This window comes from Pseudorca crassidens, chromosome 10 (genome assembly GCF_039906515.1).
Source record: "Pseudorca crassidens isolate mPseCra1 chromosome 10, mPseCra1.hap1, whole genome shotgun sequence".
NCBI classification, from domain to species: Eukaryota; Metazoa; Chordata; class Mammalia; order Artiodactyla; family Delphinidae; genus Pseudorca; species Pseudorca crassidens.
The window spans coordinates 2418371-2445169 of NC_090305.1; the positions used below are offsets into that span (position 1 = coordinate 2418371).

General features: G+C 57.7%; 1 protein-coding gene across 2 annotated transcripts; it reads right to left on the reverse strand.

Annotated features, from left to right (window-relative positions):
* Positions 1–1024: 1024 nt before the first annotated feature.
* On the reverse strand, positions 1025–26700 carry PXDC1 (PX domain containing 1). 2 transcript variants are annotated; one of them, XM_067751885.1, is made up of 5 exons: positions 25989–26691; positions 13213–13304; positions 12639–12756; positions 5514–5625; positions 1025–2036 (listed from the first exon to the last, which is right to left on the reverse strand). In XM_067751885.1, exons 1-5 carry the CDS (start codon positions 26242–26244, stop codon positions 1919–1921), a joined length of 696 nt encoding a protein of 231 aa, XP_067607986.1. In that variant the 5' UTR covers positions 26245–26691; the 3' UTR covers positions 1025–1918. The 2 variants fall into 2 exon arrangements, with proteins under 2 accessions (XP_067607986.1, XP_067607987.1); XM_067751886.1 differs by lacking the exon at positions 5514–5625 and having other exon boundaries at positions 25989–26700.
* Positions 26701–26799: the final 99 nt, after the last annotated feature.

Genomic DNA, 26799 nt, shown 5'->3' on the forward strand with positions numbered 1-26799 from the left:
ACAAAGGCCAATTTCCTTCATGAGAAGAACTACGTACCTTTCACATCTAAAAAAACTCCCACAAATCAACAGTCACCTTATTCTACAAATTCATTCTCATTCATGAGGAGTTTTGTGTGTGTTCAGACACATCCTTTGCTTCTTGTTTTGTGAAATAGTTGAAACGACCTCAATTTCTATCAACAGAAGCCACGGCACAGGCACTGGTGGTGGGTATGACTTCTCTGGAACACAACTTGGCAACATCTTTCAAATGCGGGGACATAACAAATGGGTCTAGAAGATCATGTTTTTCCAGAAAAAAACATTAAAAAAAAAAAGAAGCCAGAGAACATTCTGATGTGTTTTATAGGAAAACAAATATCCAAACATCTGAGATCTCGTGGTGCATTGACTGGAAACAGTGAAGCTTCTTGCATGAAAGCTGGGGGGCGGGTCTTGGGGAGCCAAGCTGGGCAGTGAGGGGGTAACACAGCCCCCGTGAGCAGATGAGCTCAGGGGGCTGCCATCACTGTGGCCCCAGAGCTGGGGAGAAGTCCCCTGCAGAATGTGGGTAACGAGGAAAACCCAGGAACCAATGACTGGAACTTGGAAGGCGGTTATAGCTGTGATTGATTCTAACCCCGCCAGGCAAGAGGCCCCACCCTGCACAGGCCTGAACTTTACCCCCAAGAGAAGAAGGCAACTGGTCGACCCCACTGGCCGCCTGACAGCCTGTTTAGAAGCAGGCTGAACCCAACTGAGCACAGCTGGAAGCAGAGGGAGACGCAAAAGCCACGGGAAGCCCATCTGCTGCGCAGCTGGGTTCCAGGCGGCTTCCCGGGGCTGCCAGCGAGGAGCATGGAGAAAGGGGAAACCCTAACTCAAAAGAACACTTTGCTTACTTTGCAGTTTGGATAGATCATTCCCCAGGGTGAGAACAGCACATTTCCTAAAGGACAATGAGACGGGAGTGCCGGGGGCAGCCCGGAGGCGCAGCGTGTGGGGCAGGGGTAACAAGAGCCACATCTTAAACCCGTAAAAGTAGAGTAACGTGTTTTATTTAATTAAAATAGATTAAAAAACAGACTGTGTAAAAGAATTAGGCTTCTCAATAATTTACTATTATTTACACGAGAAATTCTGGTCGTTAGTTTTCTCTGTGAGGAGATGAACACGCAGAGCCCAGACCCTCCCCGACGGCACAGGGAGACTCGCTGGGGGCACTCGGTGACCCCCTGATTCCCATCCACTCAGGTGGATATGGCAAATGTATCACCGAGATCCTGGTGACCGGCAGGAAGGGTGACCCTCAGCAGCCCAGGGGTCACTGCGCTGTCAGCCCTCGTAGGAGCCCCGGTGGGGACTCCTTCCTCTCGGGAGAATCGTCACCACTCAGAGTTCATCACACGGGCACCAGTCAGTGGTTCCCCTATGCCCGCAGCCGAAACCCCATTCACAACCAACCTTCCGCAAACACTCCCTTGGCTGACGTGAAGCCCACAGTTTCCGGATAGAAGATAAAAAACAGGAATGGAAGCTGCACGTCCTGATTTCCAGGGAAATCCTGGATGACAGAACACACCTGCCTGTGTTGTCCAGAACTTGGTGACTTACCAAGATGCCACGCAAAATGTTCTGTGCGCTTGTGGAGGGAGGAGACGTGGGGGGAGGAGCCGGTGTCCAGACCCGGCCCGGGACGTCCTGCAGGCACTTGTGGCCCCTCCAGGCGTGGAGGGGGTGTGTCCCGGGGATGCATACACAGGCCAGGAAGACCCCTAGAAGCAGCAGGGGTGCCGGACCCCCGTGACCCGACTCCTGGTTGTCGGAGACTTACGGTCTCCGTGGGCGCGGGCGGCTGGGTAGGACCGGTCCCTGGCATCATGGACTTCAGTGGAGCCACGGTCACCAGCTGGGGGAGGAGGGGCCCCGTGGAGACTCAGTCCAGAATGTCCGTCTCGAAAGGCACCAGGTGGTAATAGGACAGGTTGGTGACATAAGCTGCTGGGTCATCTCCATCCTCCAGCTCGGAGGCAAACTCACCGCCGTTCTCAAACCTGAAATGGGAAAGCAGAGGTGAGGCCAGGGCTGGCTCACTGGCCCCCGGCCCCGCTGCACTGGACAAAGGGCAGACGGTCACTGGCAGGAGGGTCTTTGGATCGAACAGCACGGAAGGGCTCTCCACGACACCGGCCCATCCACCACCAGGCTGTGTGTGGAGCTAGTGTGGAAGGAACCATGATTGCAAATTGATCAGTCACGTGGGCCCGACTCCAAAGCCATCACGGCTTTGGTTTTCACGGCCTTAGAGACTGATTTACTCTCACTGATCAATATTGAGGCACCCATCCATCCATCCATCCAACCACCCATCCATTTATCCATCCATCCATCCGTCCGTCCATCTGTCCATCCGTCCATCCATCCAGCCTGCCAGCCAGCCAGCCATCCAACCACGCATCCATTTATCCATCCACCCATCCGTCCATCCGTCCATCTACCCATCCATCCATCCACCTATCCATCCATCCATCCATCCATCCACTCACACAGTATTTCTCTCTCCATCTGGGGATTATTCTGGGCCAGGCGCTGGGGACACAGAGTGGACCAGGCACAAGGACCTGCCACGTGCTGGGCCTGTGGACCATGGCAAAGACGGGTGAAGAAGGCCGTGTGGTCCCAGCTCCCAGCCTGACTGCTTCCTGGGCCACGTGCACACACGACCAAGGAGGCAGGAGTCAGGGAGGAGCTGGGTGAGGGCAGAGGTTAGCAGAGGGTGGGGTCCTGCATTTGGGTCCTGTATTCAATGTGGGGCATTACATGGCGGGCACGGGAAGAGCTCAAGGAAGGGTTTGTGCCCCAAATGTGAGGTGACCTAAATACCTTCTCAACAGGAATTCCCCAGGAATGGAAACCCTTTCCGCGCCCTGCCTGACCCAGCCTCAGCTTAAGCACACTTGCTTAAGCTGGACAAAAAGGACGACAAATGTTAAAAGACGCTTCACAGAGAAAACAGTGCACGGAGGACCTTCTCCCCAGGAGGGGAAACAGATGCTGCCTGTACCTTTTCCATTGTTCCCCAGCTAAGAACCAGTCCAAACAAAGGGGAGTGGCAGAGGGGGGCGGATGCAGGCCCTGCTCAGGGCAGCGGAGAGGGCCTGGGGCCACCAAGCACACTGTCCGCACTGTCCCTGCTCTGACTCCCGCTGACTGAGACCTCACAGGAGTTCAACTACAGCGGAAAGCCGGGCAGCGACGGGCAGGGCACGAGGCGTCCAAACCACATAGCCGCCAGCCTGGCTACACTGGCTGGGGAGCCAGCCGGGATGGGGGAGGGGGAGGGCGGAGAGGTGCCCCCCCGCCCCGCCAGCATCCAGGGCACGTGGGGTGGACGGGGTCCCAGGGAGGCCTGCTGCCTCTAAGTTGCAAGGGAGAAGCGGAGGAGGCGGCGATGGCAGCTTCGAAATCAGACAGGAAAGGCATGGAGGTGGGTTTCCCTCTAAGTCCATGCTGACGGGCGTGTGTGGAGATGCGTGGAGCCCTGCGTCCATGCAGGCAGTGAGGCCGAGAGGGGGCCCTTAGGTGCAGGGAAAGGCTCCGGGCAGGTGAGGGACGGGCCCGGTGGCGGCCACGACACAGCCCCGCCCAGCAGCTTCCTGCCCCTGCTACCCCTCCTGCCCTCAGATCCCCTGAGAACCGGGGAAGGAAGGGGACCTGGGATGCTCAGCGTAGTCTGGGGTCCCCATCAGCCCCCGGACTCCTCGGCAGGCCTGGCGAATCCCCCTGCTTCTAACCAGTGAGGACAGGGTCAGGGCTCGCCCCAGGCCTGGGCAGAATCTCCCGGAGCCTGGCAACCCCTCCAGCCAACCAGGGTGGTCACAAGGCAGAGGCCAGCCGTCCCGCTCTCACTCACGTCCCCGCCAGGCACACACACTTGGTCCCTGAGTGCAGGGGGCTCTCCGGTCCGAGTACTGTAGCTGCTCTCCCCCAGGGACAGCATGGGGACTGACAGGTCCTAACAGCAGGCCCGGCAGCATTGATCCACAGCCTTGGGGCCACACAGCTGCTGTCGAGGAGCGCTGAGGACAGCTGTGGCCAGGAGAGTGGACAGGAGTCCCCTGGAGTGTTCAGACAGACCCTCCCGACAGACAGACGGCAGCAGACCATCTCTGCGGGGCTGCCCGAGGTCAGGCACCTGGAGAAATGCCCAGCAAGCCCAAGTTCCCTGGAGATGCTCCGGGGCCACTCAGAGGCCGACATCTCCTCGTTAAGCTATCCTGGGATCGCAGAGGTTTCCCCGCTATCTTTCTCTCCCACCAACCCGGCGCTGCAGATTGAGGATGGGTCGCCCTGTCCGTGCAGAGCCCCGGGCTGGCTGGAAAAGTTACATTACAGCCCTTGCTTTCTCTCCATGCTTCTCCTCCAAAACGATTCATGGTTGAACTTCCTTCTCAGAGCTGGCCTCATGCCAGGGGCAGAGGGCCTCTCGGGGCCTCTGAGACAGAAAGGGTCCCTGGGATGCAGAGCCAGAGCCAGGACCCTGCAGCCCCTGGTGGTCCACCAACCACTCCACCAGGACAAGCCCGGCCAGAAGCTCCTCCCATGCAGCAGGACCTCCTTCCGTCGCCGTGTAATCCACGTCAGCCTCGGACCCACAATGCCAGCTCCAAGTTGGCTTGGGGGACCCTCGGGCTGGGAGCTGTCTGTGCACACACCGTGTGTACGATGTGCGTGGTCCTGGCCAAGCGCGAGGCACGGCAGCAGTTGGGTCGGTCCTGGTCCGCTTTCACGTGGGGCTGACGGGGTGCGGAGGGACCCCCGGACTCTGAGAGGCCCCCTGGTTCCGGGCTTGTGCCGGTCAAGTGCCCGCGGGAGACCCTGAGCTTCCAGAGCTGCCTGGGGGTCCCAGTGTCAGGCATCCACGCTCGTCACCTGAGCCTTCAGGAGATCCTGCGAGAGCACAGCGGTCCCACCCGGAGAGAACAGGAGCCAGGAGACGGGAACGAACTCCCTGAGTTCACACCGCAGGGAGAGCCCCGGGCGTGGCCTTGACAGTCACCAGAGCCAGGTCCTGCCCGATAACCCCGAGACGGCTGGCAGCACCCGGGGTGGCTCTCCTAGAGCCCCCATCGTAGTCCCTGTTCTGTCACCGAGGAAGGAAGCACGGAGGGCAGGGGGCCTTTAGCTGCCTGCCTTCTCTAAGCCGACGCATCCGCCCTCGCAGGGCAGGCCCGTGAGCCACAAAGAAGCCCCCTGGGAGGCGACGAGAGGTCAACACGCAGCTGACGCCCCCCACCCCAGAAGACCAGGCCCCCACGAGGAGGCTTGTGGCCCCGGACCCTCCAGGGCCCAGCACAGCCCAGAGGTGAAGCCAGGCAACTCCTCCTGAATGTCCCCCCTCCCCACTGCCAGCCGCATGGTCACACTCTGTCCCCTTCCTAGAGCCCTGAGTGGGCAGGGAACCTGGCCCGGGCACTGGCTGACGGCTCGGGACCTCGTGTGTAAAATGACACTCGAATCAGTGCACTTACAGGTGCTCCGAGGGGTCCACAGCTGCGTGCTGGTCTTTTCCGTTTGGTATGCTGTGGTCAATAACGATTGTTTCGGTATTTGCTAAGCAAAATCCATTGGACCTCATGATTTCTGAAAGCGAAAGCAGTAAGGGAAATATTCAGAAGGGGATCCGACTTTGAAGTTTTGCAGTCTGGGCTCACACTGATCTCCCCACATCCCCCTTCTCCTACTGTGCTCCCTCCTTCCCCACAGTTTAGAGAATGCTCCGCCGCCCAGACTCAGGCGCCACACCTGCCGACCCTACACCAGTCAAGAGGGGCATCTCTCCCCCGCAGAAAGGCGCTCTGGCAGTCCGAGCGCTCTCGCCATACGCCCGCCCTGTGGGTTTGAAGCTGGAGCAGAACGAGGCTGGGTTTCAGGCTAAGACGACCGCACACGACGTGGGCTCTGCCCAGGTCGCCTGACCTCTCTAAGCTCTCACCTGTCTCAGGTGAGGATAACACGGCCCAGGGTCGCCGTGAGGATCCAGCGCAATCCGTGTGCGTTTTCAACCAAACGGGTGACTCCACCTTCTGCTTTATATAATCCTATATATAAACTGACTTCTCACCAACAAGCACAACTTGGAGTAATTTTAAAAGGGCAACAAAGAGACCATCTTTGTGTATCTACATTGGCTGTGCGGTTAGATTCCAAGTGCAAAGTCTGGTGCTCACTCAGCTCTAGAAGGGGAGCGGGGGAAGGGCAAGCCCGAGCAACGGTGGTGGCGGGGTGTGTGTGTGCGTGTGTGTGTGTGTGTATGCGGAGGCGTGGGCAGCTGAAACAGCACCGGCCTGGGACCTGGGACTCCACGGCGCAGCCCAGCAGGGAACCCCGAGATACCGGACGCAGTGTCCTAACTGGAAATTTCAAAACTGTCATGGATGCTCTCCAAGGACCCTTCCAACTCTAAGAGCCTATTAGCTCCCAGGCTCCATCACGTCATCTGGTCCATTTAAACATAAGTGCACCTGACTCCCTTCTCCGACCTGGGGAAGCTCTTACTGATGTTTCCCGGGGACTGTGTGTCCTTCCCTTCCCTCAGTGGATCGCAGACTCTCCAAGGATAGACCTGGAGGGTCACCAGGGCTCCAGCTCCTTGCGTGCATCTCCAACCAACCTGAGCCCCTGGTCGTCGAGCTCCACGCTCAGGGCCTCGTTTGTCCCATCAAATCAGGGCCTTCACTAACCTCACCTTAAAAACGTGCTTCAAACAGACTCTAAACTCCTGCCGGGTCCTCAAATCCAATGATCATCATCTTCCCACTCAGGGCCTGATGCACGGAAACAGCTCAAGACAGCCCTTCCTCTGGCCCTGGCACAGGCCGCAAGGATGTCCAGCGTTACCCCGTCTCGTCGGGCATCTGATGCTATTGTTGTTTGCGGGATTGTTTTATTTCTTACATCTCACCGTAATTTAGATTATTTTATCCCCATGTACAGATTTGCTTTTTTTTAATAAGTGAAATTGTAACTTCCTATTTACTTTTAATCCTTCTGGGTATTTGATTCTCAGTTCTATGAATTTCTCTCCACATGAAGACACTTAGGGAAACTACACAAAAAAAAAGAAGAAAAAAAAGTCGATTTTCTCCTTACCTCTGCCCCCCAGGATAAAATGACTATCCATCAGTCGGATTTGCCAAGTAACTGCTAAAATTTCCAATTGACTTTCTGGAGAAGTGACAGCGCTCGTTTCGCTGGCCTTTCGAGGTCGGTCGCACTCCACGTGGCATCAGCACATGGCTCTTTCCCGACCTCCTCTCCCTGGCTGAGCCCACCCAGAGCCCACCCGCCTCGGACAGCCTGTAAGTCATGAGAAGGAGCTGAAAACCAGCGAAAAGTCAGTGCTTGGAACCTCTGGGGTCAACTACACCACCAGGTGCAAAAAGAGCATGAAGACGTTGACCAAAGCCTGAGTGCACAGACACTGCAGGGGACGACACCCCGACAGGAGAGATTAATATTCCCCTGCTTCACAATTTAAAATGCACAACAGCACAGAACCCCTTGCTTTACTGCTTGTATTAACTGACTCAAACCTGTCCCAGGAAGCACGTAAAACCTCAGGGGCCTCAGGACAGCCAGCTGACAGCCCCCAGATCCTCTCTCCCACCACCTCCCAAGGGAATTTGGAGGGGAGGACCCTACAAGTGAAAACAAACGTCAGTGCTGCAAAACATCTGTGAATGTCGCCAGGAGTCACCTTGTATAGGAACTTCCTCATCTATCTTAAATGTGAGATTTGGAGCTCTAGAATGTGGAATCTAGAAAATGGAACCAGCCCCCAAAACAAACTTGTTACAAATCATTCCTTAGTTGTCTGTGCAGAGAAGCCAATTGTCTGCAGGGCCAGCTGGGCCCTCCAGGAAACTCCACTTCCGCCACTTAAGTGTGGGAAGCAGCTTACTCCTTGCTTAGCTTTTTCGTCCGTAAAAGGGGAATAACCGTATCCAGCTATCCTAAGGGGCACAGGTATGGATTAAATGAGATGGTTTTTATAAAGAATCTAACAAATGCTGGGGCTCACGAATGGTAGTTATTGCTATCGTTGTTCCAAGCGTCCTCATATCTGTTGCGTCACCCAAATAAAAAGAACCAAAGGAAATGCGACGCTTACTGAAAAGCTTCAGCATCTGAAGCCTGCCTTCAAACATACTGAAAATGGGAATTTCTTAGAAGTCAGCTTAGTACCTTTAATCACATACATGGCAGTTCCATGAAATAGTTCGTTTTCAAGCCAGTTTTTTGCATACAGAATCTTCTTCACATGAAGAAGAGTCCTGCTTTGCCGTTCTTACTTCTGAAAGCTTTTTGGAGCTCATTTTAGAATTACGGGAAAGTTGCACAAACAGTGCAGAGCTTTCACAGATCGCTCGGCGGCCCGTCCTTTGGCTAACATTGTACGTAACCATGGTGTGACGAGCAAATCCAGGAAACGAACATCGCGCGATACTCTAAACTAAAACCTCCTGCACCTGAGTTTCACCCACATCCCTCTGTCTGTTCTGGGCCCGGCCCGGATCCCTCGGGGCAGGAAGATGTGGTGGTTCAGCCTCCTGTGACCCCTGACGGCCTCGAGGGCCTGGGTCTTGCCTCATCTCTCCTGTGGCTGCAACACTCGGGGCGCGGACTGGTGAGTCTTTCACTGACTGTGCCTCAACTTGCCTGGTGTTTCCGTGCTTGGACAGAGGTGGACGGTCCGGCAGGAACCCGCAGGGACGCTGCCTTCCCTTGGGCATCAGATCAGGAGTGCGATGCCCACAGGCCTCACTTATTCCTGGGATGTCGTCTGGATCTCTCGGGTCAGGAGGTTTTCTCCAAAATGAGGATACTCCCTCTCTCTTTGTAGTTGAGAACGATCCTGGTGGAGATGCAAGTGCAAATTCTGCTTCTCCTTCAACTTTCACCCACTAATCTCAGCATCTTCCAGGGATCATTCCTGCAACAATGGCTAGTGTCTGGCTGGTGGTGATTTGCTTTTCTTACTCGCAGCCCGTTTTCACATGCCCCATATGCCACCATAACTCACTTCATTAATTCATCTATTCTTTTTTTCCTGCGGACAGTCTCAGCCCTGAAAGCGTTCACACACTCTCCGATCCCCTTTCCTGTTCTACTGTCAACGTCTCTAGCAACGGAACAAAACCCAAAGCCGTGTAGTTTCATTAGCTGGAGACCAGGACTCTCCCCGCATGGTGAAAATTAAGTTGAGAATATACAGATGCCTGGTTACTAAAAAATGAAATGATTTTTGAGGCCAACATCAGTTAATCCAAGCAGCCAGAGCGAGGCTGGGGTTCATGCTTTCTTTTAAGCTGCACCAACACAGCCACGGTGTAGAAAACTAAATCTAAGTTTTCCTAGACTCGGTAATAAACTTTTAGATTAACACGGGATGAAGAGTGTTTAAGGCTGCACCGGTCCAAAGCATCACCTAAGAAGCCAGAGCACTCGCCAGACTCGGGGCCCCGGTGGGGGTGGGGGGGTGGTGGTGGTGCTGGTTCTCACACCATGGGCGCCTGGCGCCACCTAGTGGAGCCTCTGATCCCTAGCCGGTCAACCTAGATGTCACTGCAGGAGGCCTGAGAGTGGGCCAACGTCAGGGCTGTCCGCCAGGGCACCACCTCCCAGGATGCCACATCAGAGGCTTGAGAAGGTGCTGAGAAGTCTGGGGGAGGGGGTGACAGTGGGCACGGCCGTTTCCATGCACGAGTGGAATTTAGCTGGACAGGAGGGACGTGGACGGGCAGGGCTTGTGGGGAGGGAGGAGACAGGGCCCAGCCAGCAGGAGGCCCAGGGCCTGGAGCAGAGGGGTCGACGGTGACATGGAAAGCCAGAGTGACCACTGCCTGACATGCCCAGGATGACAGGAAATCCATTAATGAATGAGCCAGGAAGTCAGGTCCTGGTGGCCGATGTCGGTACTGAGGACACACCCCCGGGAGAGGCTGGGCTGCTGGAGACTCAGCCCTCAGGGCGCCTGGCTCTCCGGGTCCTGAGGCCCAGCGCCCGGGGACTCCCGAGTCCACGCGCAGCGCAAATACGGGCCCAGACTGAGGAGCAGGGCTTGCCCACGCGGCTCCAGGCCCTCTGCGGCTGGCAGCGCTACTGTACCGAACAGTTTTCATTAGAAGTTTCTCTGAATTTGCCACATCCTTGTCTCAGTGGACAACGAAAGCACGTCTCACGTGCCATGGGAACTGCCCCACCCAGCCACGCGCTCAGGCAGAGGGAGGGCCAGCGAGGTTGGGGGCGAAGATCCCAGGGAGAACCCCTTTGACTGATGAGGGCAGACGAGGAGGACGGACCCCCAGGCATGGGAGACCCTCAGCTCTGGAAGGGGTGACCCTGCCAGCTTCCCGTGCAGGGCGGCCTTCAGGCCGTGGTCTTGGCACAAGGCTTCGTGCTCTCTGCAGCTGACTCGCAATAGCTGCTTACCAAGCCCACTGTCAGGCAGCCCTGTGTCACCAAGTGTTCTGTGCTGCACCGCGGTGGCTACAGTGACTCCCCCCTGTGATGCCCCAGCAGGGAGCACGATGTCCCCAGGACCCGGGCTCCCAGCCTGCATGGGGAGGCCAAGGCCCTGCCTTCCCAGACCTGCGTGCCAGGCCTCCTGAGCTCGTGGGCAGGAGGAACCCCAAACCTCTGTCCTCAGTTCTCGAAACAACACAAGAACGTAGTTAAAACCTCGACGTGGGACCCCAGCGCTACCCCTGTTCAATCCTGTTTCCTTCCTTTCAGCGCTTTGGGGTAAACTTGGGTCGTGAGTTTATCCGAATCGGCAGTAAAGACAAGGCACTGAGACGGGGGCTGGGGACGCCAGGTTGTCGCCATCAGAAGCACCTGCATGCAGCGCCGACCCGTCCCTCTTACGCCCTGGGGCCTTTGGGTCAACCTGCGCCTGCCACCAACCCCAGGCCCTGAAAGGATCCTGCGGCTCTCGGTTCTCCTGTTTGCTCAAAACAGAAAGAAATCAAGCAAAATGGAGATGCCAGGGCCGGGGCTCTTCCGTGCAAGACTGAAGGACAGAGATGCCCACGCTCCAGGTGACAGCACACAGAGCCCGACACACTCTGAAGCCTCTCCGAGCCTTGGACACTGGGGTCCCCGGACATCCGGTCAGGAGGGCTGACCGCCATTTTCACTCTCCTGTAGAGAAGGTTCTGGACGCTAGGCGTTAGCTAAGAAGAGGCCCCCAGTCCCCTGATCATCTTCCTAAGGACACACACGAAGCTCTCCTGGGAAGACGACAAAAGTGGCAGACACGCAAACCCAGGCTGAACCCTGTCCTGCGCACACACGGTCAGAGCGAAAAGTAACTTTTCCATCCCGGGTTCCCAGAACCTGCCAGCCCTGCCCGCCGTGCCCCAGCACACAATTAAGGACTCTCATCCTTGCCCTGGTATATCACTCAGTAAGGACACTTTTATAACAGTGACGTCAGCCGTCACCCCAATGTGCCCCCTCCGTCTTTCCATCACTGGGACCCAGTTCCTTTTCAGGTGATGGCTCTGGGCTCAGGTCCCCTCACCTGCTGATTCTTCCCCATCACCTCCCTCTGAGCCCCCCTCCTCCGCTCCCTCCTCTTTCCTTCCTTCCACTCAGAACTCAAGTGCTGGACACAGGGACCCCGCCCTGCCCCCCCGCCTCCCCTCACGTCAAGGTGACCTGTGGGATGTCACCGCTGGCCGAGCTGTATCCCCTCTGCGCCCGGCAAACGCCCACACAACCTCACTCAGGCCAGACAAGTTGCCTGGGGAAGCCTGGTACCTGAGACTTCCAGGACAGACCTCTTTTCCTACAAGATGCCCCTCACAGGCTTTGCCGACAGTACTGCAAAAACAGAGTCTACTGTCGTAGCAACACGTGCGGCCCAGATCTGAGGAAGCTGCCACCGGGCTGAACCCAGGCTTCCCTCGCTCCCCTCTGACCCGCAGGACGGCTGACCATCCCCTCCTAGCGCTGCTGACATTTGTCAGAGGCTCAACCCAGTGTCCACGCTAAGGAGACCTACACCATGTGTCCCCTTCTGTCCCCTCGCCCTAAAGCCAAGAACCAAGTCAGTGTTGCGCTAGGCGAACTCTTATTTTTGCAGGCTGGACGACGCATTCCAGTAATTCACTTCAAAATGCCTCACTGAGGGCTTCCCTGGTGGCGCAGTGGTTGAGAGTCTGCCTGCCGATGCAGGGGACACGGGTTCGTGCCCCGGTCCGGGAAGATCCCACATGCCGCGGAGCAGCTGGGCCCGTGAGCCATGGCCGCTGAGCCTGCGTGTCCGGAGCCTGTGCTCCGCAGCGGGAGAGGCCACAACAGTGAGAGGCCTGCGTACCACAAAAAAAAAGCCTCACTGATGCTTTCATCATAGACTATTTAAGTACGTTCCAATTTATACGTCAGATAACTTGCTTTGGAAGTAGGAAGAGTGTAAACTGCAGGTCAGTAGGTAGAAACACACTGTTTCATAAAAATCGGGAAACGGTCCCTCCCCTGCTGCTTCCACCCTTCTGTTGGGCTGTATTTCTGGATCCCAAGGTGGGGGAGGTGTGTCCAGCACGTGGACAGTGGGCTGGGAAGGTTTCTGGTGGCCCTGTGGCTCTCACCTGATATTTTCACCGGACTTTGAAAGCTGGGTTGAATTTTATGGACGTTGTCATTTTTTAACACCTGATCCAGGGGAGATCTTTCAAAGAAGGTGAGCACGACTTCTGACCTGGAATACTGGGAAGAAACACGTTCATTCCTACACAGTTTCCTCTCGTGAGGCAGCCCGTCTGACGCTGGTGGCCCCGCACTGCTCAGACTGCGGGACTGAGCGCGGACGGGGCCGCTTCCCCACTCACCTGTCAGGTGCTCAGGTAGCTCGAGGCCCAGGGACGGACAGGATGGGGACAGTGGGAACAGTTCGTGCCTGGTCTGCGCCAGCATTCACGCACGTCCATCTCCCCTCACTTTCCAGTAAACTGCGAGCCCGTCACTTCCGCTGCCTCCCCAGGGAGAAAGCACCGGAGCCCCCAGAGCCCGAGGAGCCTTCCTTCCCTGGGCTTACACCTAACCCCACCTGACACTTCCAGGAAGCGCGCCCCAGCCCCGCCCGTCCGCCTGCACCCACCTTGCACGCCCACCTTGCACGCCCACCTTGCGCGCCCACCTTGCGCGCCCACCTTGCGCACCCACCTTGCGCGGCATGCTGATGACGGCCTTGAGCAGCTTCTCTACTTCGTTAAGCCTGGTCTCGATGTCGTGGGCATCCTTTATGGCGACCAGCCCTGGGATTGAGACAGAAATGCCTCCATCAGAAAAACACCAAGACGTGTGCTCCCGAATCAACTACAGAACAACATGACGCCTCCCTGGCGTCACCCTCCATGCAAGACATCTGGGAAGTTTACTCGGCCTCACGTGGGTGCAGCCCTGCCCCGAAAGCCTGGCTCTCAACCTCGTTTTAAGTTGCAACGACCCAACGAGTGATTAACGTGTGTGCTGCAGTGGACGCTGTCCGTCTGAAAGCCACAGAGACACCATCAGAGGCCTCTCCGAGCGGGACTCTCCAGCCGCACCCTGGACAAGGCCAGAGCTCAGCCCCCGCCAGCGTGGTGGCTGTAGCTGGGGGAGGCTGGACCCACCAGCCCCCAATGACACAGCTGAGATGACCACAGGTCCTGTGGAAATGGAGCCTGTGTTTAGACAAGTCATTTAGATACGGGCTTTGGAAGGGAAAAAATCACATCTCTACCCAGAGAAAACCAGCGCGGGCGTGACTCGCAGCACTTTCCAGGAATCGGCTCCTACCCTCGTTCTGGTTACCGGAAGTCTCGACTGGCTACTAAAAAGCGCGGTATTCTGTCTCTAAAACACGAGAGCTAGTGGCACGGAGACTCGAGGTGCGTTTCTATCTTCCTTTGAGCAGTGCAGAGCACAGACCTTCCCAGCACAGCTCCTACACATCAGCTTCCCAGGGATGGAGCAGGTCAGATTCCCAAGGACATTTCACGTGACCCAGGATGTTGGTCCCGGTGAGCTACGACCAAACCACAGAGGCTGAAATCCCAGAACTATGTTCAGTCACTGAATCCCAGTTTTCAGAAGTTCTGGTTTTGTTTTACAGGTGAGAAAGGGTTGTTCATTTTGCAGGCAGCTCACCAAGTCCACGTAGTGTTAAATTAACCTCCTACACTACGTGATTGAAATTACGAGGCCCCGGAACGCGTGGTCCATGGAAACCAGGGGCGTCCCAAACACAGGGCGAGGCGCTTCTGAAGGCCTGGGCTGAGCAGGGGGTCCCTGGACCTCCTGGAGCACAGGCCGGGTGCACCTTCACCTGGCCACCCGGGGGCCTGCTTCTCAGTGGGCTATCTGGTCCTGCCCACCCCACCTCAAGCCACACGGACCCAGGCAGCCAGCCAAAGACCCCAAGCCTCGGTCCACACAGCCCTCGCTGGCAACCTCAGCACGACTCCCCAGCCATCGCCGCAGAGAGGGGCCCGGGCCACCTCCTCTCCTCTCACCTAGGCTGCCTGGCCTACCCACCACCCTGCAGGCTGGGGGCAGCGAGAAGGGAGAAAGAAAACACCAGGGTGCCAGGGTCTCAGCCCTGAGCTTCTTGTTTAGAACTACACACACGCACAAGCACACACGCAGACACGCACACACACCCCTCTGTGACCTCTTGCTTCCTACGGACAAGTCTAGAGAGGAAAAGAGGGACGCTGAAAAGTCCTCTGCAAAGTTGTTTTTAGAGACAGGACAATTCTGTAAGTCGTCCCCAGAAAGAGCTTCTTTATTCTAAGACAAGCAAAACGACTGTCACGTTTCAACTTCTGTTACATCTAACACACTGGTGTTAAATCACTCGAGTTCATGGCACAGTAGTTGTGTTCTGTAAGGACAGTTTACAGGATCAGCCTCTCATCCGGTCAACGCATACGGCGTATTTACACCCACCTCCTAGGACGTAGAGCACGTGTAGCCCATGGTTGGGTTTACAACCACCCAGGGTACCATTCAGTCAAATAAACACACTCTGCTCTATGCTGATCTTCTTTTAGGGCTGCCAGAATTAGCAAGCAAAAAGCAGGACACCTAGTTCAAGGTGCGTTTCAGATAAACAACGAATAATGCAACAGTATGGATAAACACACTAAAAAATTATTCAGTGTTTATCTGAAACTCAAACTTACTTGGTGTCCTGTACTTTACCTGGCAACACTATCTTCTTGGCGACCTGCTTTCCAGACGAAGCAGAGAAAGGCAAGAAGTACGTGGTCAGGCCTCTGGGAACATGTAAGGGTTTAGGCTCAGCGCACACACCCTGGGGGTCCAAGCCTCGCCAACCTCACCAGCTCCACTGCTCTGTGACTACCACATCCTCATCCCAACCCCGAGGAACCGGTCCAAGGCACCACACAGCACTGCCTCTGGGGGACTCATGCCCACTGGCCTTCCCCTACCTCCAGGCTCGAGTGGGAAAATCCCACCATCTCTTAAAGGCCACGTGGGTTGGGACACGCCTTCTGCTCTGTGAAGCCCCCCACCCACCAGGCGGGACTCGGTCTGCTCTGAGCTCTGGGAGAGCTCCATCCACCCCACCTCTGCAGCACTCACCGCTCTGCAGCAGACCTGCTCCCTCCCCTGTGGCCTCCCCAAGCCCACCTGTGAAGCTGAGTGTAGGAGGTGCCCAGGGTCCCCTCCTGTCGTCAGCCGTCAGCACAGGGCCTGACACTGACACTGACACCCGCAGGGGATTCACTGGTCGTTGGCCGTTTGTTGATGGAATAAAGTTGCACAAGAGAACAGAGTCAAGGACGAGTTATCGCCTGTGTGTGTCCAGCAGCCTACGGGTGCCAACCACGTCTCTTGCTTCTCGGGGTCACTGACCCCAGCGGATCCCGGCCAGCAGGCTCAGGGTCACAGGCCTCGGACGACAGCTGCCCGAGACCGAGGTGGCAATAAACCCACCTAGTTGTCGGCCACTCTGGTTTGGTTCCATCTGTGGAAGCTGCGACCTTATCGCTGCCTTTCACCTGCCTTTATGCTTCCGAGGAGAAGCCCAACGGTGCTCTCTGGAAGTGAAAACATGCTTCACGACAAGAGGGGCTGAGAACATCTCAATGGCGAAAGCACACGCTGGACTCCCTCCTGCAGGAACAGTGACAGGGGTAGTTTCTTAAGCTTTGGCTTTTGGTTGGGGGCCCCTCGTCATAATTTATCTCCCCGTGGCGTAGTGGCTTCTGGGTGACAACCAAGGTGATCGGGCTCCGCGTTCCCACGGTATGTCCTCCTTTCCCCAAGGAAAGCCGTCCACGTGAATGACAAGGACGCCCACCTCTTCCCTGGGCAGGGAATCAAAGGTGGAGATTCATGAAGCTATGGCTTCGGCTGGGCTGACTGGCATCCATCTAGGGGCGGCCCCCAAGGCTACCTGGCCCCCACAGAGCCCCTCCCTCACCCCACATCAGGGCAGGAAGGGGTCACCACTGGCTACGGGGCTTCCAGTGGCCTGGCCCCTCTTCCAACGCCAGCACCCACGTTTCCCTCCCCTCCTGGGCCTGGAAATCTCCCTCCTTCAGTTGTTTTAAAGGTGTTTCCCATTAAACAGGGAGGTGTACTAAATGCGGAAGGAAAACATTCAAACAAACAAACAAACCCAAAACTGTGCTTTGGGGCCACAGTGCAGAAATGAAATAAAGCTTCCTTTAAAATTTCATGTCTCAAACCCACTGAGGTCCGCCCCCATCAGCTTTCTCAAGTTCTCAACTGTTGGAAACCGAAACACCAGCTGGAAACACCCAAGATCAGCATCAATTCCCAAAATGACACAGCACCCGGCGCGGGGTGTGAGCAGAGCCCACATCTGGGGCCTGTGTCATTGCCCAGGACAGACGGCGGATGGGGACGCTCAACTACGTACAGGCAGTCGGGGGGCTTTCTGTCCTACCTGCTGTATTCTTCCTTTGTGACCCAAGAGCTTTGGCTTTTGATGACCGGCAGAGCTTTTCCAAATGTCACTTGTTTACAGTAACTATTTTAAACTTCATTTTCAAAAATGTGCTTACGTCCAATAATTTAGGACTATCTAGAACTTTTAGCTTTTGTATTCCAAATATGGTTGATCGAACGAAAACTGTGGGGATCTTGTTTGACTCAGTTTTACTATCTGAGATCGTGATTCTAAAGAATGCAAGCGGATAAAATGGTTGTAAATTTGCAGTTGGACAGAAAAACTCAGACCCCCCCCCTTGGTTACGAGGCTGCCGTTCCAGGGCCGGCCAGCAGGAGGCGCCATCAGTCCATGGAAGGCGCGGGACGCAGTCCAGCGAGGACAGCGGGAAGGGATGCGGTCCACCCGCCACACCCAAGTTCTAAGGAAACTGACTCAGAAGACTTCACAGCCCCAGGAAATTTTCTAATTTCTGATAAAGCATCATCACTAATATAATCTCAATTTTTAAAAATTTCACTCTACACAATTTGTGATGTGAGAAATTTATCCAGATATAGCCCAAAACTTTGAAACTGTAAGATTGATAACACGACTATGTACATTTCGGTATGTCAATTTCACATCCCTTTGGGGGTTGAAATTCAGCCTTGAGCAGCCAGGGTACCCCTTCTGTCTAAACTAGTTTACCCTTGAAAATCGAGAACTCCAAACGAGCTTCTGTCAGTTCCTGGGTTAGGTCTTTATACAAACACAAACACCTGACGCATTCTCGGAACCCAAACTGAACCCAAACTGTATCAGCACAAAGATCAGGCTGAGGGAGCAGACACGGACCAGTGTCCTAACCTCAGGCACCTGGTTCCACGTCCTACTTCCGTGGGTGGAGGCCTCGGACTGAACATCTCTGGTGACTGTCCCAGCCTCCAGGGACAGACTCAGGGCTGAATCTGCCTGAGCGCCTTCTGCCGCTGTAATTCTGGGAGTGAAGACACATGCTTCTCGGGTCAATTGGGAAGGAGTGTCCGTTACCCAGAGGATGCCAGTCCCTTAAGAAGAGACTCCCATGGCAGACCCCGGGGAAATCTTCTGTGATGTGGACTTTCCAACTGAGTCAAAGAAGGCATAGTTCAAAAGTCCATCCACGCAGAGCCCAGAGAAGCAGGCGGCTCGGGCGAGGTGCGGAGGGCACTGTCACGAGATATATATTCTTTAGAAGCTGAGGATCGTACAAATTTTGGAAATAAAATATTTTAAAATTTCCAGGAAAATTGTCAATGATTACTTCGTAAATACTTGTCCTCTAAATAGGTAGTCAACATAAAACCAGCAGGGACTCACTCAGCGATGAGCTTGAGCTCAACCAAAGTGGTTATTCTCTGCTAAACTCAAGCATCCCCACGCAGCCCTCGCTCCCTGGGAACCCGTGGCGACTCTGACCTCACAGGCTCCATCCATGGGGTCCCACCCTTTGCCCCCATGCCCACCCTGCTGCACACAAGGCTCGGTCCCCCTCCCCCATCACCCTCCCCTGGCCCAGAGATGCCCAAGGCAACACTGATGGACAGGAACATCTCCTCCCCGTCTTTGCAAGGACGAGAAGCAGGGCAGGGAAAGGAGGCGGAGGAGAGAGACGAGCAGAGACAAGACAAGAGGTCCGGAAGCCCCGGGAAGGGGCTGCGGGAAGACTTCTGTCCTCCGCTTCTTCCCAGGCCTGTGAGATGCCCGCCTCTCACCACATCCCTCCGCCAGCCCCTCCTTCTCCGGCCGCCTCGCTCTTCTCCCACCACAGGCAGAATTCCTTACTAAGCTTCAGACTCAACACGGCTAAGGAGTCACTCACTGCGCCTTAGTCCGTCTTAAAACTTGGAAGGAATTTAGGGAATCAACGCCAGCTGTCCCAGGCTCTCAAAACAGGAAGCACTTGATGCCGAAGCGGGCACCAGGCGACAAGACCTGCCCCTACATGCTGCCCAGGATGACGGACACGAGGCCAAGACTGACCGCAGGGAGGTGTCACCAGGAAAACCCAGCAGGGAACCTGCAGCGCAGGGGTGAGGGCGACAGCGGGCCGGAAGGGCTGAGACAAGCCTTACACACCCCTGGGGGCCAAGGGGGGCCCGGCTCTCCACCCAGGCTCTGCCCCCGTGGCAGCTCTATTTCTCATAGAAAATACACACTGAGAGCATCTGCCTCGGAAAACTGCCCCCGAGCCTGACCCACGCCAAGCACCAAATCCCAATTTCTGAACCAGCAAAGCCCCAGGCCTGGTCGGTAGGGGTCCCACTGAGGTATCGGGTGCCCCACTCCCCCGGCTCTCAGGCGCCATCGCCGTCCCCACCTCCCTAGGACAGGAGGCTGGAGGCCACACCCCCGCCAGGAGGGCTCTGGGTGAGGGACGCTGCCTACCCAGAGCAAAGGGCAGAAGCTCCGCCTCACACGGTGCCTTCCGTCCAGCATGGCTCTGTCGTGGCTTCAGCGCTCACAGCGGCGGCCATGCAGATGCCACCCCTGCCAGCTTATCAACCCTGCAGCGGTGGCTTGAGCTGAACCACCTGCCTCAAGTCACGTGGGGGGGAGCCGGAAACAGCCCGACACCGCATCCTCACCCGCCTCAAGTCACGTGGGAGGGAGCCGGAAACAGCCCAACACCGCATCCTCACCCGCCTCAAGTCACGTGGGAGGGAGCCGGAAACAGCCCGACACCGCATCCTCACCCGCCTCGAGTCACGTGGGAGGGAGCCGGAAACAGCCCGACACCGCATCCTCACCGGCCTCGAGTCACGTGGGAGCGAGCCGGAAACAGCCCGACACCGCATCCTCACCTGCCTCGAGTCACGTGGGAAGGAGCCGGAAACAGCGCGACACCGCATCCTCACCCGCCTCGAGTCACGTGGGAGGGAGCCGGAAACAGCGCGACACCGCATCCTCACCCGCCTCGAGTCACGTGGGAGGGAACCGGAAACAGCCCGACACCGCATCCTCACCTGCCTGGTCCCAAAGCTGCTGCTTGGTGCTTTCGGCCGCTCAGCCCAACCTCCTCCCGCCGTGACCTCGTGTCCCCAGGCGGGTCCACCAGTCTTGCAGGGCCTGGATTTTCCCCTGCGGGAAGCAGGGGGTTCTGGTGGTGAGCAGGCATCGTGGTAACAGCCTTAATCCCACGTCCGCTCCTTCCCTGCCCCCACCTTCGGTCCAAATGCCGCTCGTCGTGTTTCCTACTGACTGTAAGTCACACACCAGCACAGGACGACGGAGGTGCCTGTTCTTAAACGTGCGGCACGACCTGCAGTGTAAGTCGGCAGCGGAGCAGGACCCACGTCGGGGCGGGGGGAGCGGGGCCCTGCGGGGCCTGCCTGGAGGACAACGTCGCGGCACGTGGTCTGTGCTTCTATGTGACACAGGACACGTCTTGTCTGTGCTGCCACGGTTCAAGGGAGCCCAGGCCCGACCAGAAAAGAAAGGCGTCCAGCCCTTCGCCTCAGCCCCCTCCCTGCCCCCGTCACGGGGAGGATTTGGATCCAGTGCCTGGCGGGGGCGGGGGGGGGAACTTTCTCAGGCCCGTTCAGGGACATGGGGACCATCTTGTCAGTGGTGACGACCGAAAGGGCTGGTGGCTGCCTACTGTCACCCGAGGAAGTGAAAGTGAACAAGAACACCAATAAAAACGATTTCAGTGGGACAACGTCAACCCCTGGTAACGCCGCGCCCTCACTCCCTGTCCCCTATGTACTCTGCTGACGGCCGCTGCCCCTGCAGGACGCCCCGCACCAAGGGGCCGGGGCCTGGGGCGCCCGTGCTCGCCCGTGGGGTCATCGCTCCTGGCCAGCCTCTCCGCGGCCCCGCCCTGCAGCTCCGCACCGAGCCTCACGGAGCGGCCACACGGCCCCGACCCTGCTTCTTACCGCAGAGGCTTTGCTGCCGCCTTCCGCTGCACGCCCATCTTCCCTAGTTCTGACTGCTCCCAACCAGAAACACCTCCTGCTGTTTGGAAAAGTGTTTATAAAAACGCACAGTGGAGGCACACCAGGCCCAGAGTTGTTAAAAGAGAGAAAAGGACGACGGCGTCCCTGAGGGCCAGCCTGAGGGCACCCAGATGCTACCAGCCGGTCCCGGTGCTGAGATGCAGAGCCAAGTTTCCCCTTGGAAATCTAGTGGGAAGTAAGCGAGGCCTAGAAGCTCCAGAACCAACAAGCTCTGTGAGTTTCTGGCCGCTCCTTCTCTGACTGGGAGTTAGCCCGAGTCACCTGGGCCCACGGCACGGCCGGAGCTCTGACGGATGAGACCATGGGACCGCAGAGCACACCATCACTCACGGAGGAAGGAGAGTCCGGACAGGGAACTCGGAACAAAGCCTGAGCGACAGCAGGGTGTGGGTCTGGGAAAGAAACATAAAACCTTAGGAAGAGAGGAGACAGCCGGCTCCCGGGAGGGATGCCGGCCCCGGCCCCGGGGGGACAGCAGAGCCCGGCAGCCCTATATATGGAAGAGATTCGAAATAGGTCTGTGAATCAGAAAGATCACCCAAAATGCCCCAGAGAAGTGAAAACTGCCCCTCTCCCCATTAGAAGGGGCAGGACCCCCTCCAGGGAAGCCATGCATGGGGGCGGGGCTGGGCTGTGAGGGGGGAGGACAGAACCCCAGCCCACTGAAGGGCCCGTCAGGCCGGACAGAGGTGGCCTCTGTCCCCCCGATCTGCTGCCCCGACCTGTGGGTGGCCTCTGCTCTTTTTTAGCCACTTTCACTAAGAAAGGAAACTCGGGGCTCTGCAGTTCACCCCCAGACCAGACAGCGATCTACCCCTGCTTGTTTCGGGGAAGCACAGAGCTTCTCCCCATCCACGTGAGAGCAGAGCCTGGGAGCAGAGCGCTGTCCCCTAGAGCCGTGGGGAGGCGGGGTGTCCTGGCTGGCGGACCTGCGCCCAGGCCTCTCTGGTCGGTGCCGGACGCCTTCGCTTCTGCCCCTCCATCTCACATCTAACAGAAGGTCTATGAAGACGCAGGCAGATCCACGTCCCCGGTGACAGGGGTGAACAGACGTTACCCCAGCACCACGCACAGGATCTCAAGGAGGGGCCTTATTTGGAGAAAACACTAAATACCGTGTTCAAAGCTGGGCCCTCCGTCAGCTCCCCCTGCGGGCTTCCTGCATCGCCCAAGGCTCCCCACACCCACATCTGGTCTCTCCATAGACCCTGCACTCCCTCCCAGACACGTCCGTGTTTGACCACTTCTCACACCTTCCCTGTCTCCCCGGCTCGCCCTGGTCCTTCTCCAGCCATGCTCAGCACAGCAGCCAGCGTGCCCGTCACATCAGGTCGCTCCCGTTCCGAGCTCTACATCTCCGACAAGAGCCCCACGCTGAGCGTCATCTGCCCACTCCCTACCTCGATCTCCCATTGCTTCCACCCCCTTCTCTCCCCTCCAACCACAGCGGCCCCCTCAGGACACAGGGCCGCCGGGCACATGCCGGCCTCAAGGCCTTTGCACTTGCTCTGGCCACTGGCTGGAAGCTCTTCCCCAGGCACCCACATCGCTTTCTCCCCACTTCCTCCCGGTCTCTCCTCACAGGTCACTTCCTCTGAGCCCTTCCGGACCAGCCCATCTGAAAGTGAACCCCTCCCTGCCCCTGCAAGTCATAGCTCCTCTCCTTCCTCCCTTTTCTTTTCTTCTGAAGGTGCAGAACCATCTAACATTTTTTTTAACTTATCTTCTTTATTATTGGATTTCCCCCACCCTGAATATAGAGTCATGAGGGCAGGGTTTGTCTGTTTTGTTCACTGCTGCATCCCCAGCGCCTAGAAGATGATGGTGCAGGGGAGGCATCTGGTAGGTACTTGCTGAGTGAATATAAAACCAAAGTGTTGATTTGACAGTGATCAGGAATCAAAGGTCACCTGACTACTTTGGAAATAGAATCTGTTTCTACAGTGATGACTTCATAAGGCCTGAAACAGGTGTTATTTTTTAAAAAGGATCAAAATAATCCAAGAGCCCCAAACAGTCACTGGGGAAATTCTGCATCCTTGTCTTTTAAAGTGTGAACCTTCCCAGACGAGAGATGGAACAGGCAAGAGACCTTGCCACATCTGGTCAGGAGCCCTGAACCATGTTAAGTATTACGTAAAGGGGATTTAAGTCAAAGACTCGGCCCTACCTGTGTCAGAGTGTGGAAAGAGCAGAAGGGGACACCTTGGTCACCCAGAGATGATATGCACAGAGAGCAGCTACCTCCCTCCCCCAGGCAGGGGCACAAGAAAGGAAGGACGGGTATATCAGATCCAGACGCAGAAGAGCACAAGGTGAGAGGCCAAGAGGCCAAGGAAGAGGACAGAAGAAGCAAGACTAGTCCTGAGGGCAGCCTCGCCCAAACAGAAGACCAGAGAGGTGGGCGAGTGAGCCCCGTGCCGCCACTCCACGCAGGGGTTTAAACATCTCTGCGCACGTGTCACCAGGAAACATACACGTTCCACAGACAGACAGCCAAGGCTAGCACCAGTGTGTGTGCAGAATCAAGGAAAAGTACTCTCTGCACAGAAGCACTCTCCCACTGCAGTACTCCAGGGACCAAGACAGAGGGCTCAGCATCCCCTTCACTGCACGCAGAATCAAAGATGCAAGTCGGACCCAAGGCGCTCCCACCCCCTGGAGGTGTTCAGTCCTGCATTTACAAGAGCTACCAGCCTGCTGCCAGCACGAGTTCTCAAACCTACGCTTGCAAAGCTTTTTAAAGAGATGAGCGGGCCAATGTAACCCAGCCCAGAAACATGCAATAAATTTAAACTGAGGGAATCTGATGGGGAATTGCACTGAGAAAACCTGGCATCTCTAAAACAGCACACACATCTGGATGCCTTTTGTGTGTACGGTTTGTATGTCCAGACGATCTGTTTATGCAAATAGTAAATCCACCTGGAAATAAGGTGAACGCTTCTTTTGCATTATGGCGATGTATTTTACTTAGCAAACGACTTCCCTGGACTTTCCTTCCTTCTAAGGAAGGAAAAGGCCTTCCCTTGGGTGTACAACAAACTCAGGTAGTGCTGGGGGAGGGGCCACTTGCCTCCAGGCAGAGAACCTGGAACCAGACAGAGGGTTCAGGTCGCCTGTCCTGCGGCCCCGGGCCTCCACCTCCTCTCCTCCAGGGGTGCTGAGCTGGCCTTGCAGGAGGCCCTCTGGTCAGGACTCCAGCCGAGAAGACATTCCCACAGTCCACCGTGGGCTGTTCGAAAGGCCTTCACACACAACTGGTCCTCACCTGACTGCCGCCCCGCATGTCCCCCACTAAACCTAATACCCATTTCTTGCCGATTTTTCTCCCTTTAGACACTTGAAAGCAGCTATCATACCCCTTCTGCGCCTTGTTTTCTCCCTGGTGGTCACCCTCTTCCTGTCTCCTTGCGGATGGTGCGCTGACACCTCGCAAACCCAGAACCAACCAGGCACAACCTGTGCGGAGGGACAGAGCCCAGGGCGTGCGAGTGCACAGCGCACCCTAACCCTTGTGCTCCGGGTAAGGTGGTTTCCTCACCAGATCCCAGGGCGACTGAAGCTCCGCCCTCCTCCCCACCTTCTATGACCCTCACCAGAAGCCGCTGGGGGTGACAACAAAAGCCACCTTTGCGGAGGGCTTACTACTGCTGGACACTGAGGGTGCACTCCAATCCGCACAAGAAAAGTGAGTGTCAGGTCCTATGTTACAGGGGCGGAGCCAAGTGGGGAGCCTGGAGTCACAGCTGAGCGGGGTCCTCTGACAGAGTGAGACCTGGAGGGCAGGCGGAGGGCAGAAGGGAGGGCAGGCGGAGGGCAGGGGGAGGGTATGGGGGAGGGTATGGGGGGAAGGCAGGGGAGGGCGGGGGGGAGGGTATGGGGGAGGGCAGGGGAGGGCGGGGGGAGGGTATGGGGAGGGCGGGGGAGGGCAGGCCCTCCACCAGCTCTCGGGGACTCCTGTTTGTTTATGGCCTGCCTTGTTCCAGCATCCATTTGATAAACAACAACAGACACACACACACAGTAGATCAAGGTAAACTGCTGCCATGCTTGAAATACCACTAAACTCCCTCCAGAGCAGCACGAAAGCGAGACTCAGGGGAGCAGGGCCTGCACACGTGCTGGCTTTGGGAGCCTTTCCAAGTGACGCGTCTGCCCGAGAATGTGTCATGAGAATGAGCTAATTACCCATATAATTCACACACGGGTGGGAGCTGTCCCGGGGAGGGGGGCGTGGGGCGGAGTGGAGATTATCCCAAGACCTCAGGCAGACGGGCAGCTTCAGTAAATGCCCCCTAAAGTGCCCCAGGGATCTGCTTAGAGGAAGGCGCTGGGAAGTGTCACCAGATTCCCAGCGCTGCAGGTGGTCACGCGTGTGTGTGGGAGGGGGCAGGGGGGACCCCAGTCCTCCTGCCTCGGCTTCAGCCTCTCGCTTCCTCTCCGCGGCCTCCAAAGGCCAGCCCGTGGGCCGAGAAAAGGAAACGGGAAGCCACCCAGTCCCTGCGAGCCAGGAAAGTCACAAGGCGCGGGAGGAGGCCTCTGGGCTCATCAAACTCGAATGCGGACCCACCCTAGTGGCGACGGAGGCCGCGTGGCACCGCGCACTCGGGCTGTCGGTCACCGGGGACAAGAGGCGCGGCCCTGCCGGGGGTGGCCTCGGAGGGGGCTGCCAGACACGACGCGACCCCAGCTGGACGCTGTCCTTAACTCCTCCCAAACGTCCCCCCCGCCTCTCCGGCCGCGGCCGCGGCGGGAGTCGCAGGGGCCGCCCGACACTGGCGCGGGCCGGTGGCTCGCCTTGGGGACGGTCAGGACGCCCGTCTGGCCGGCCTCGGGCCCCGTGCGCCGACTCCTGCGCACCAGCCACTGCACTTCACCGCCCGGGGGCGGGCGGAGGTCTGAGGGTCCCTGTCCCGTGCCGGGGGCCGGGATGTCGCGATCCCCGCTTAATAACCGCCCCTGCGCCCCCTCCCTGCACTTCAAAGGAGCCCCCACGACCCCCTGCCCCAAGCCGGGCCCGCGCCCACCTTCGCGCAGCGGCGCGAGCGCCAGCTCGGGCCGGTCCTCGGGGAAGGCGTCGCGGAGGCGCTGCCACAGGCGGCCCAGGTCGGCCAGGCTGCGGTGCAGGTAGAGCACGCTGCGGTCCGACCACTCGGTGCGGATCTCGAAGAACTCCTCCTCGTCGCCGCGCCGGCTGACGATGAGCCGGCGGATGCCGTTCACCCAGCAGCCGCGCACGAACATGTTCACGAGCGACGTGCCCTCAAACACCGCCGAGGCCATACCGCGGGCCGAGCATGCCCCGGCCGGCAGGGGGCGCGCTCGCCCGGGCCTGGGTCCGCGGGGAGTCCGTCCGGAGCCGGGATCGGTCTGGAGCCGGGGTGTCTGTTCGGGGCCGGGGTCCGTCCGAGGTCTGTCCAGAGTCGGACAGATCCAGGATCTGTCCGGAGCCGGCGCTGGTCGGGAGTCTGTCCGGAGTCGGAGTCTGTCTGGGGTCGGCCCGGCCTCCGCGAGCTCTCCGGGATGGCGCGGCGACGAGCCGCGGGTTCGGCCGAGCGGCGGCTTATAAGGCGCTTCCCTTCGCGGGCGGCGCGGCCGCCGACGTCGAGGCCGCGGTCGCGTCCGCCTTCCCCGCCTCCGGGTGAGAGGACGCGCCAAGCGGAGGAGCGGGGGGCCTGGCCTCAGCGCCCCGCGCCGCCTCCCGAGCCCGCGCTGCTGGGGCCGCGGGGACCCCCGGCTGCCTGGAGGGGCGGAAACCCGGGCGCCGGCCCCGCCTCTGTGCCCCCGCCCCGCCCCCTCCCTCCCTCCCCTCCGGGCCCCGAGCCGCCGGCCGGGATC

Coding starts and splice junctions, on each gene's coding strand:
- PXDC1 (XM_067751885.1), bottom strand. CDS start 26,244: ATGGCCTCGGCGGTGTTTGAGGGCACGTCGCTCGTGAACATGTTCGTG. Junction 12,757..13,212: donor TCATCAGCATGCCGCGCAAG/GTGGGTGCGCAA, acceptor GTTTCTTCCCAG/TATTCCAGGTCAGAAGTCGT. Junction 5,626..12,638: donor AAGTCCGGTGAAAATATCAG/GTGAGAGCCACA, acceptor TTTCGCTTTCAG/AAATCATGAGGTCCAATGGA.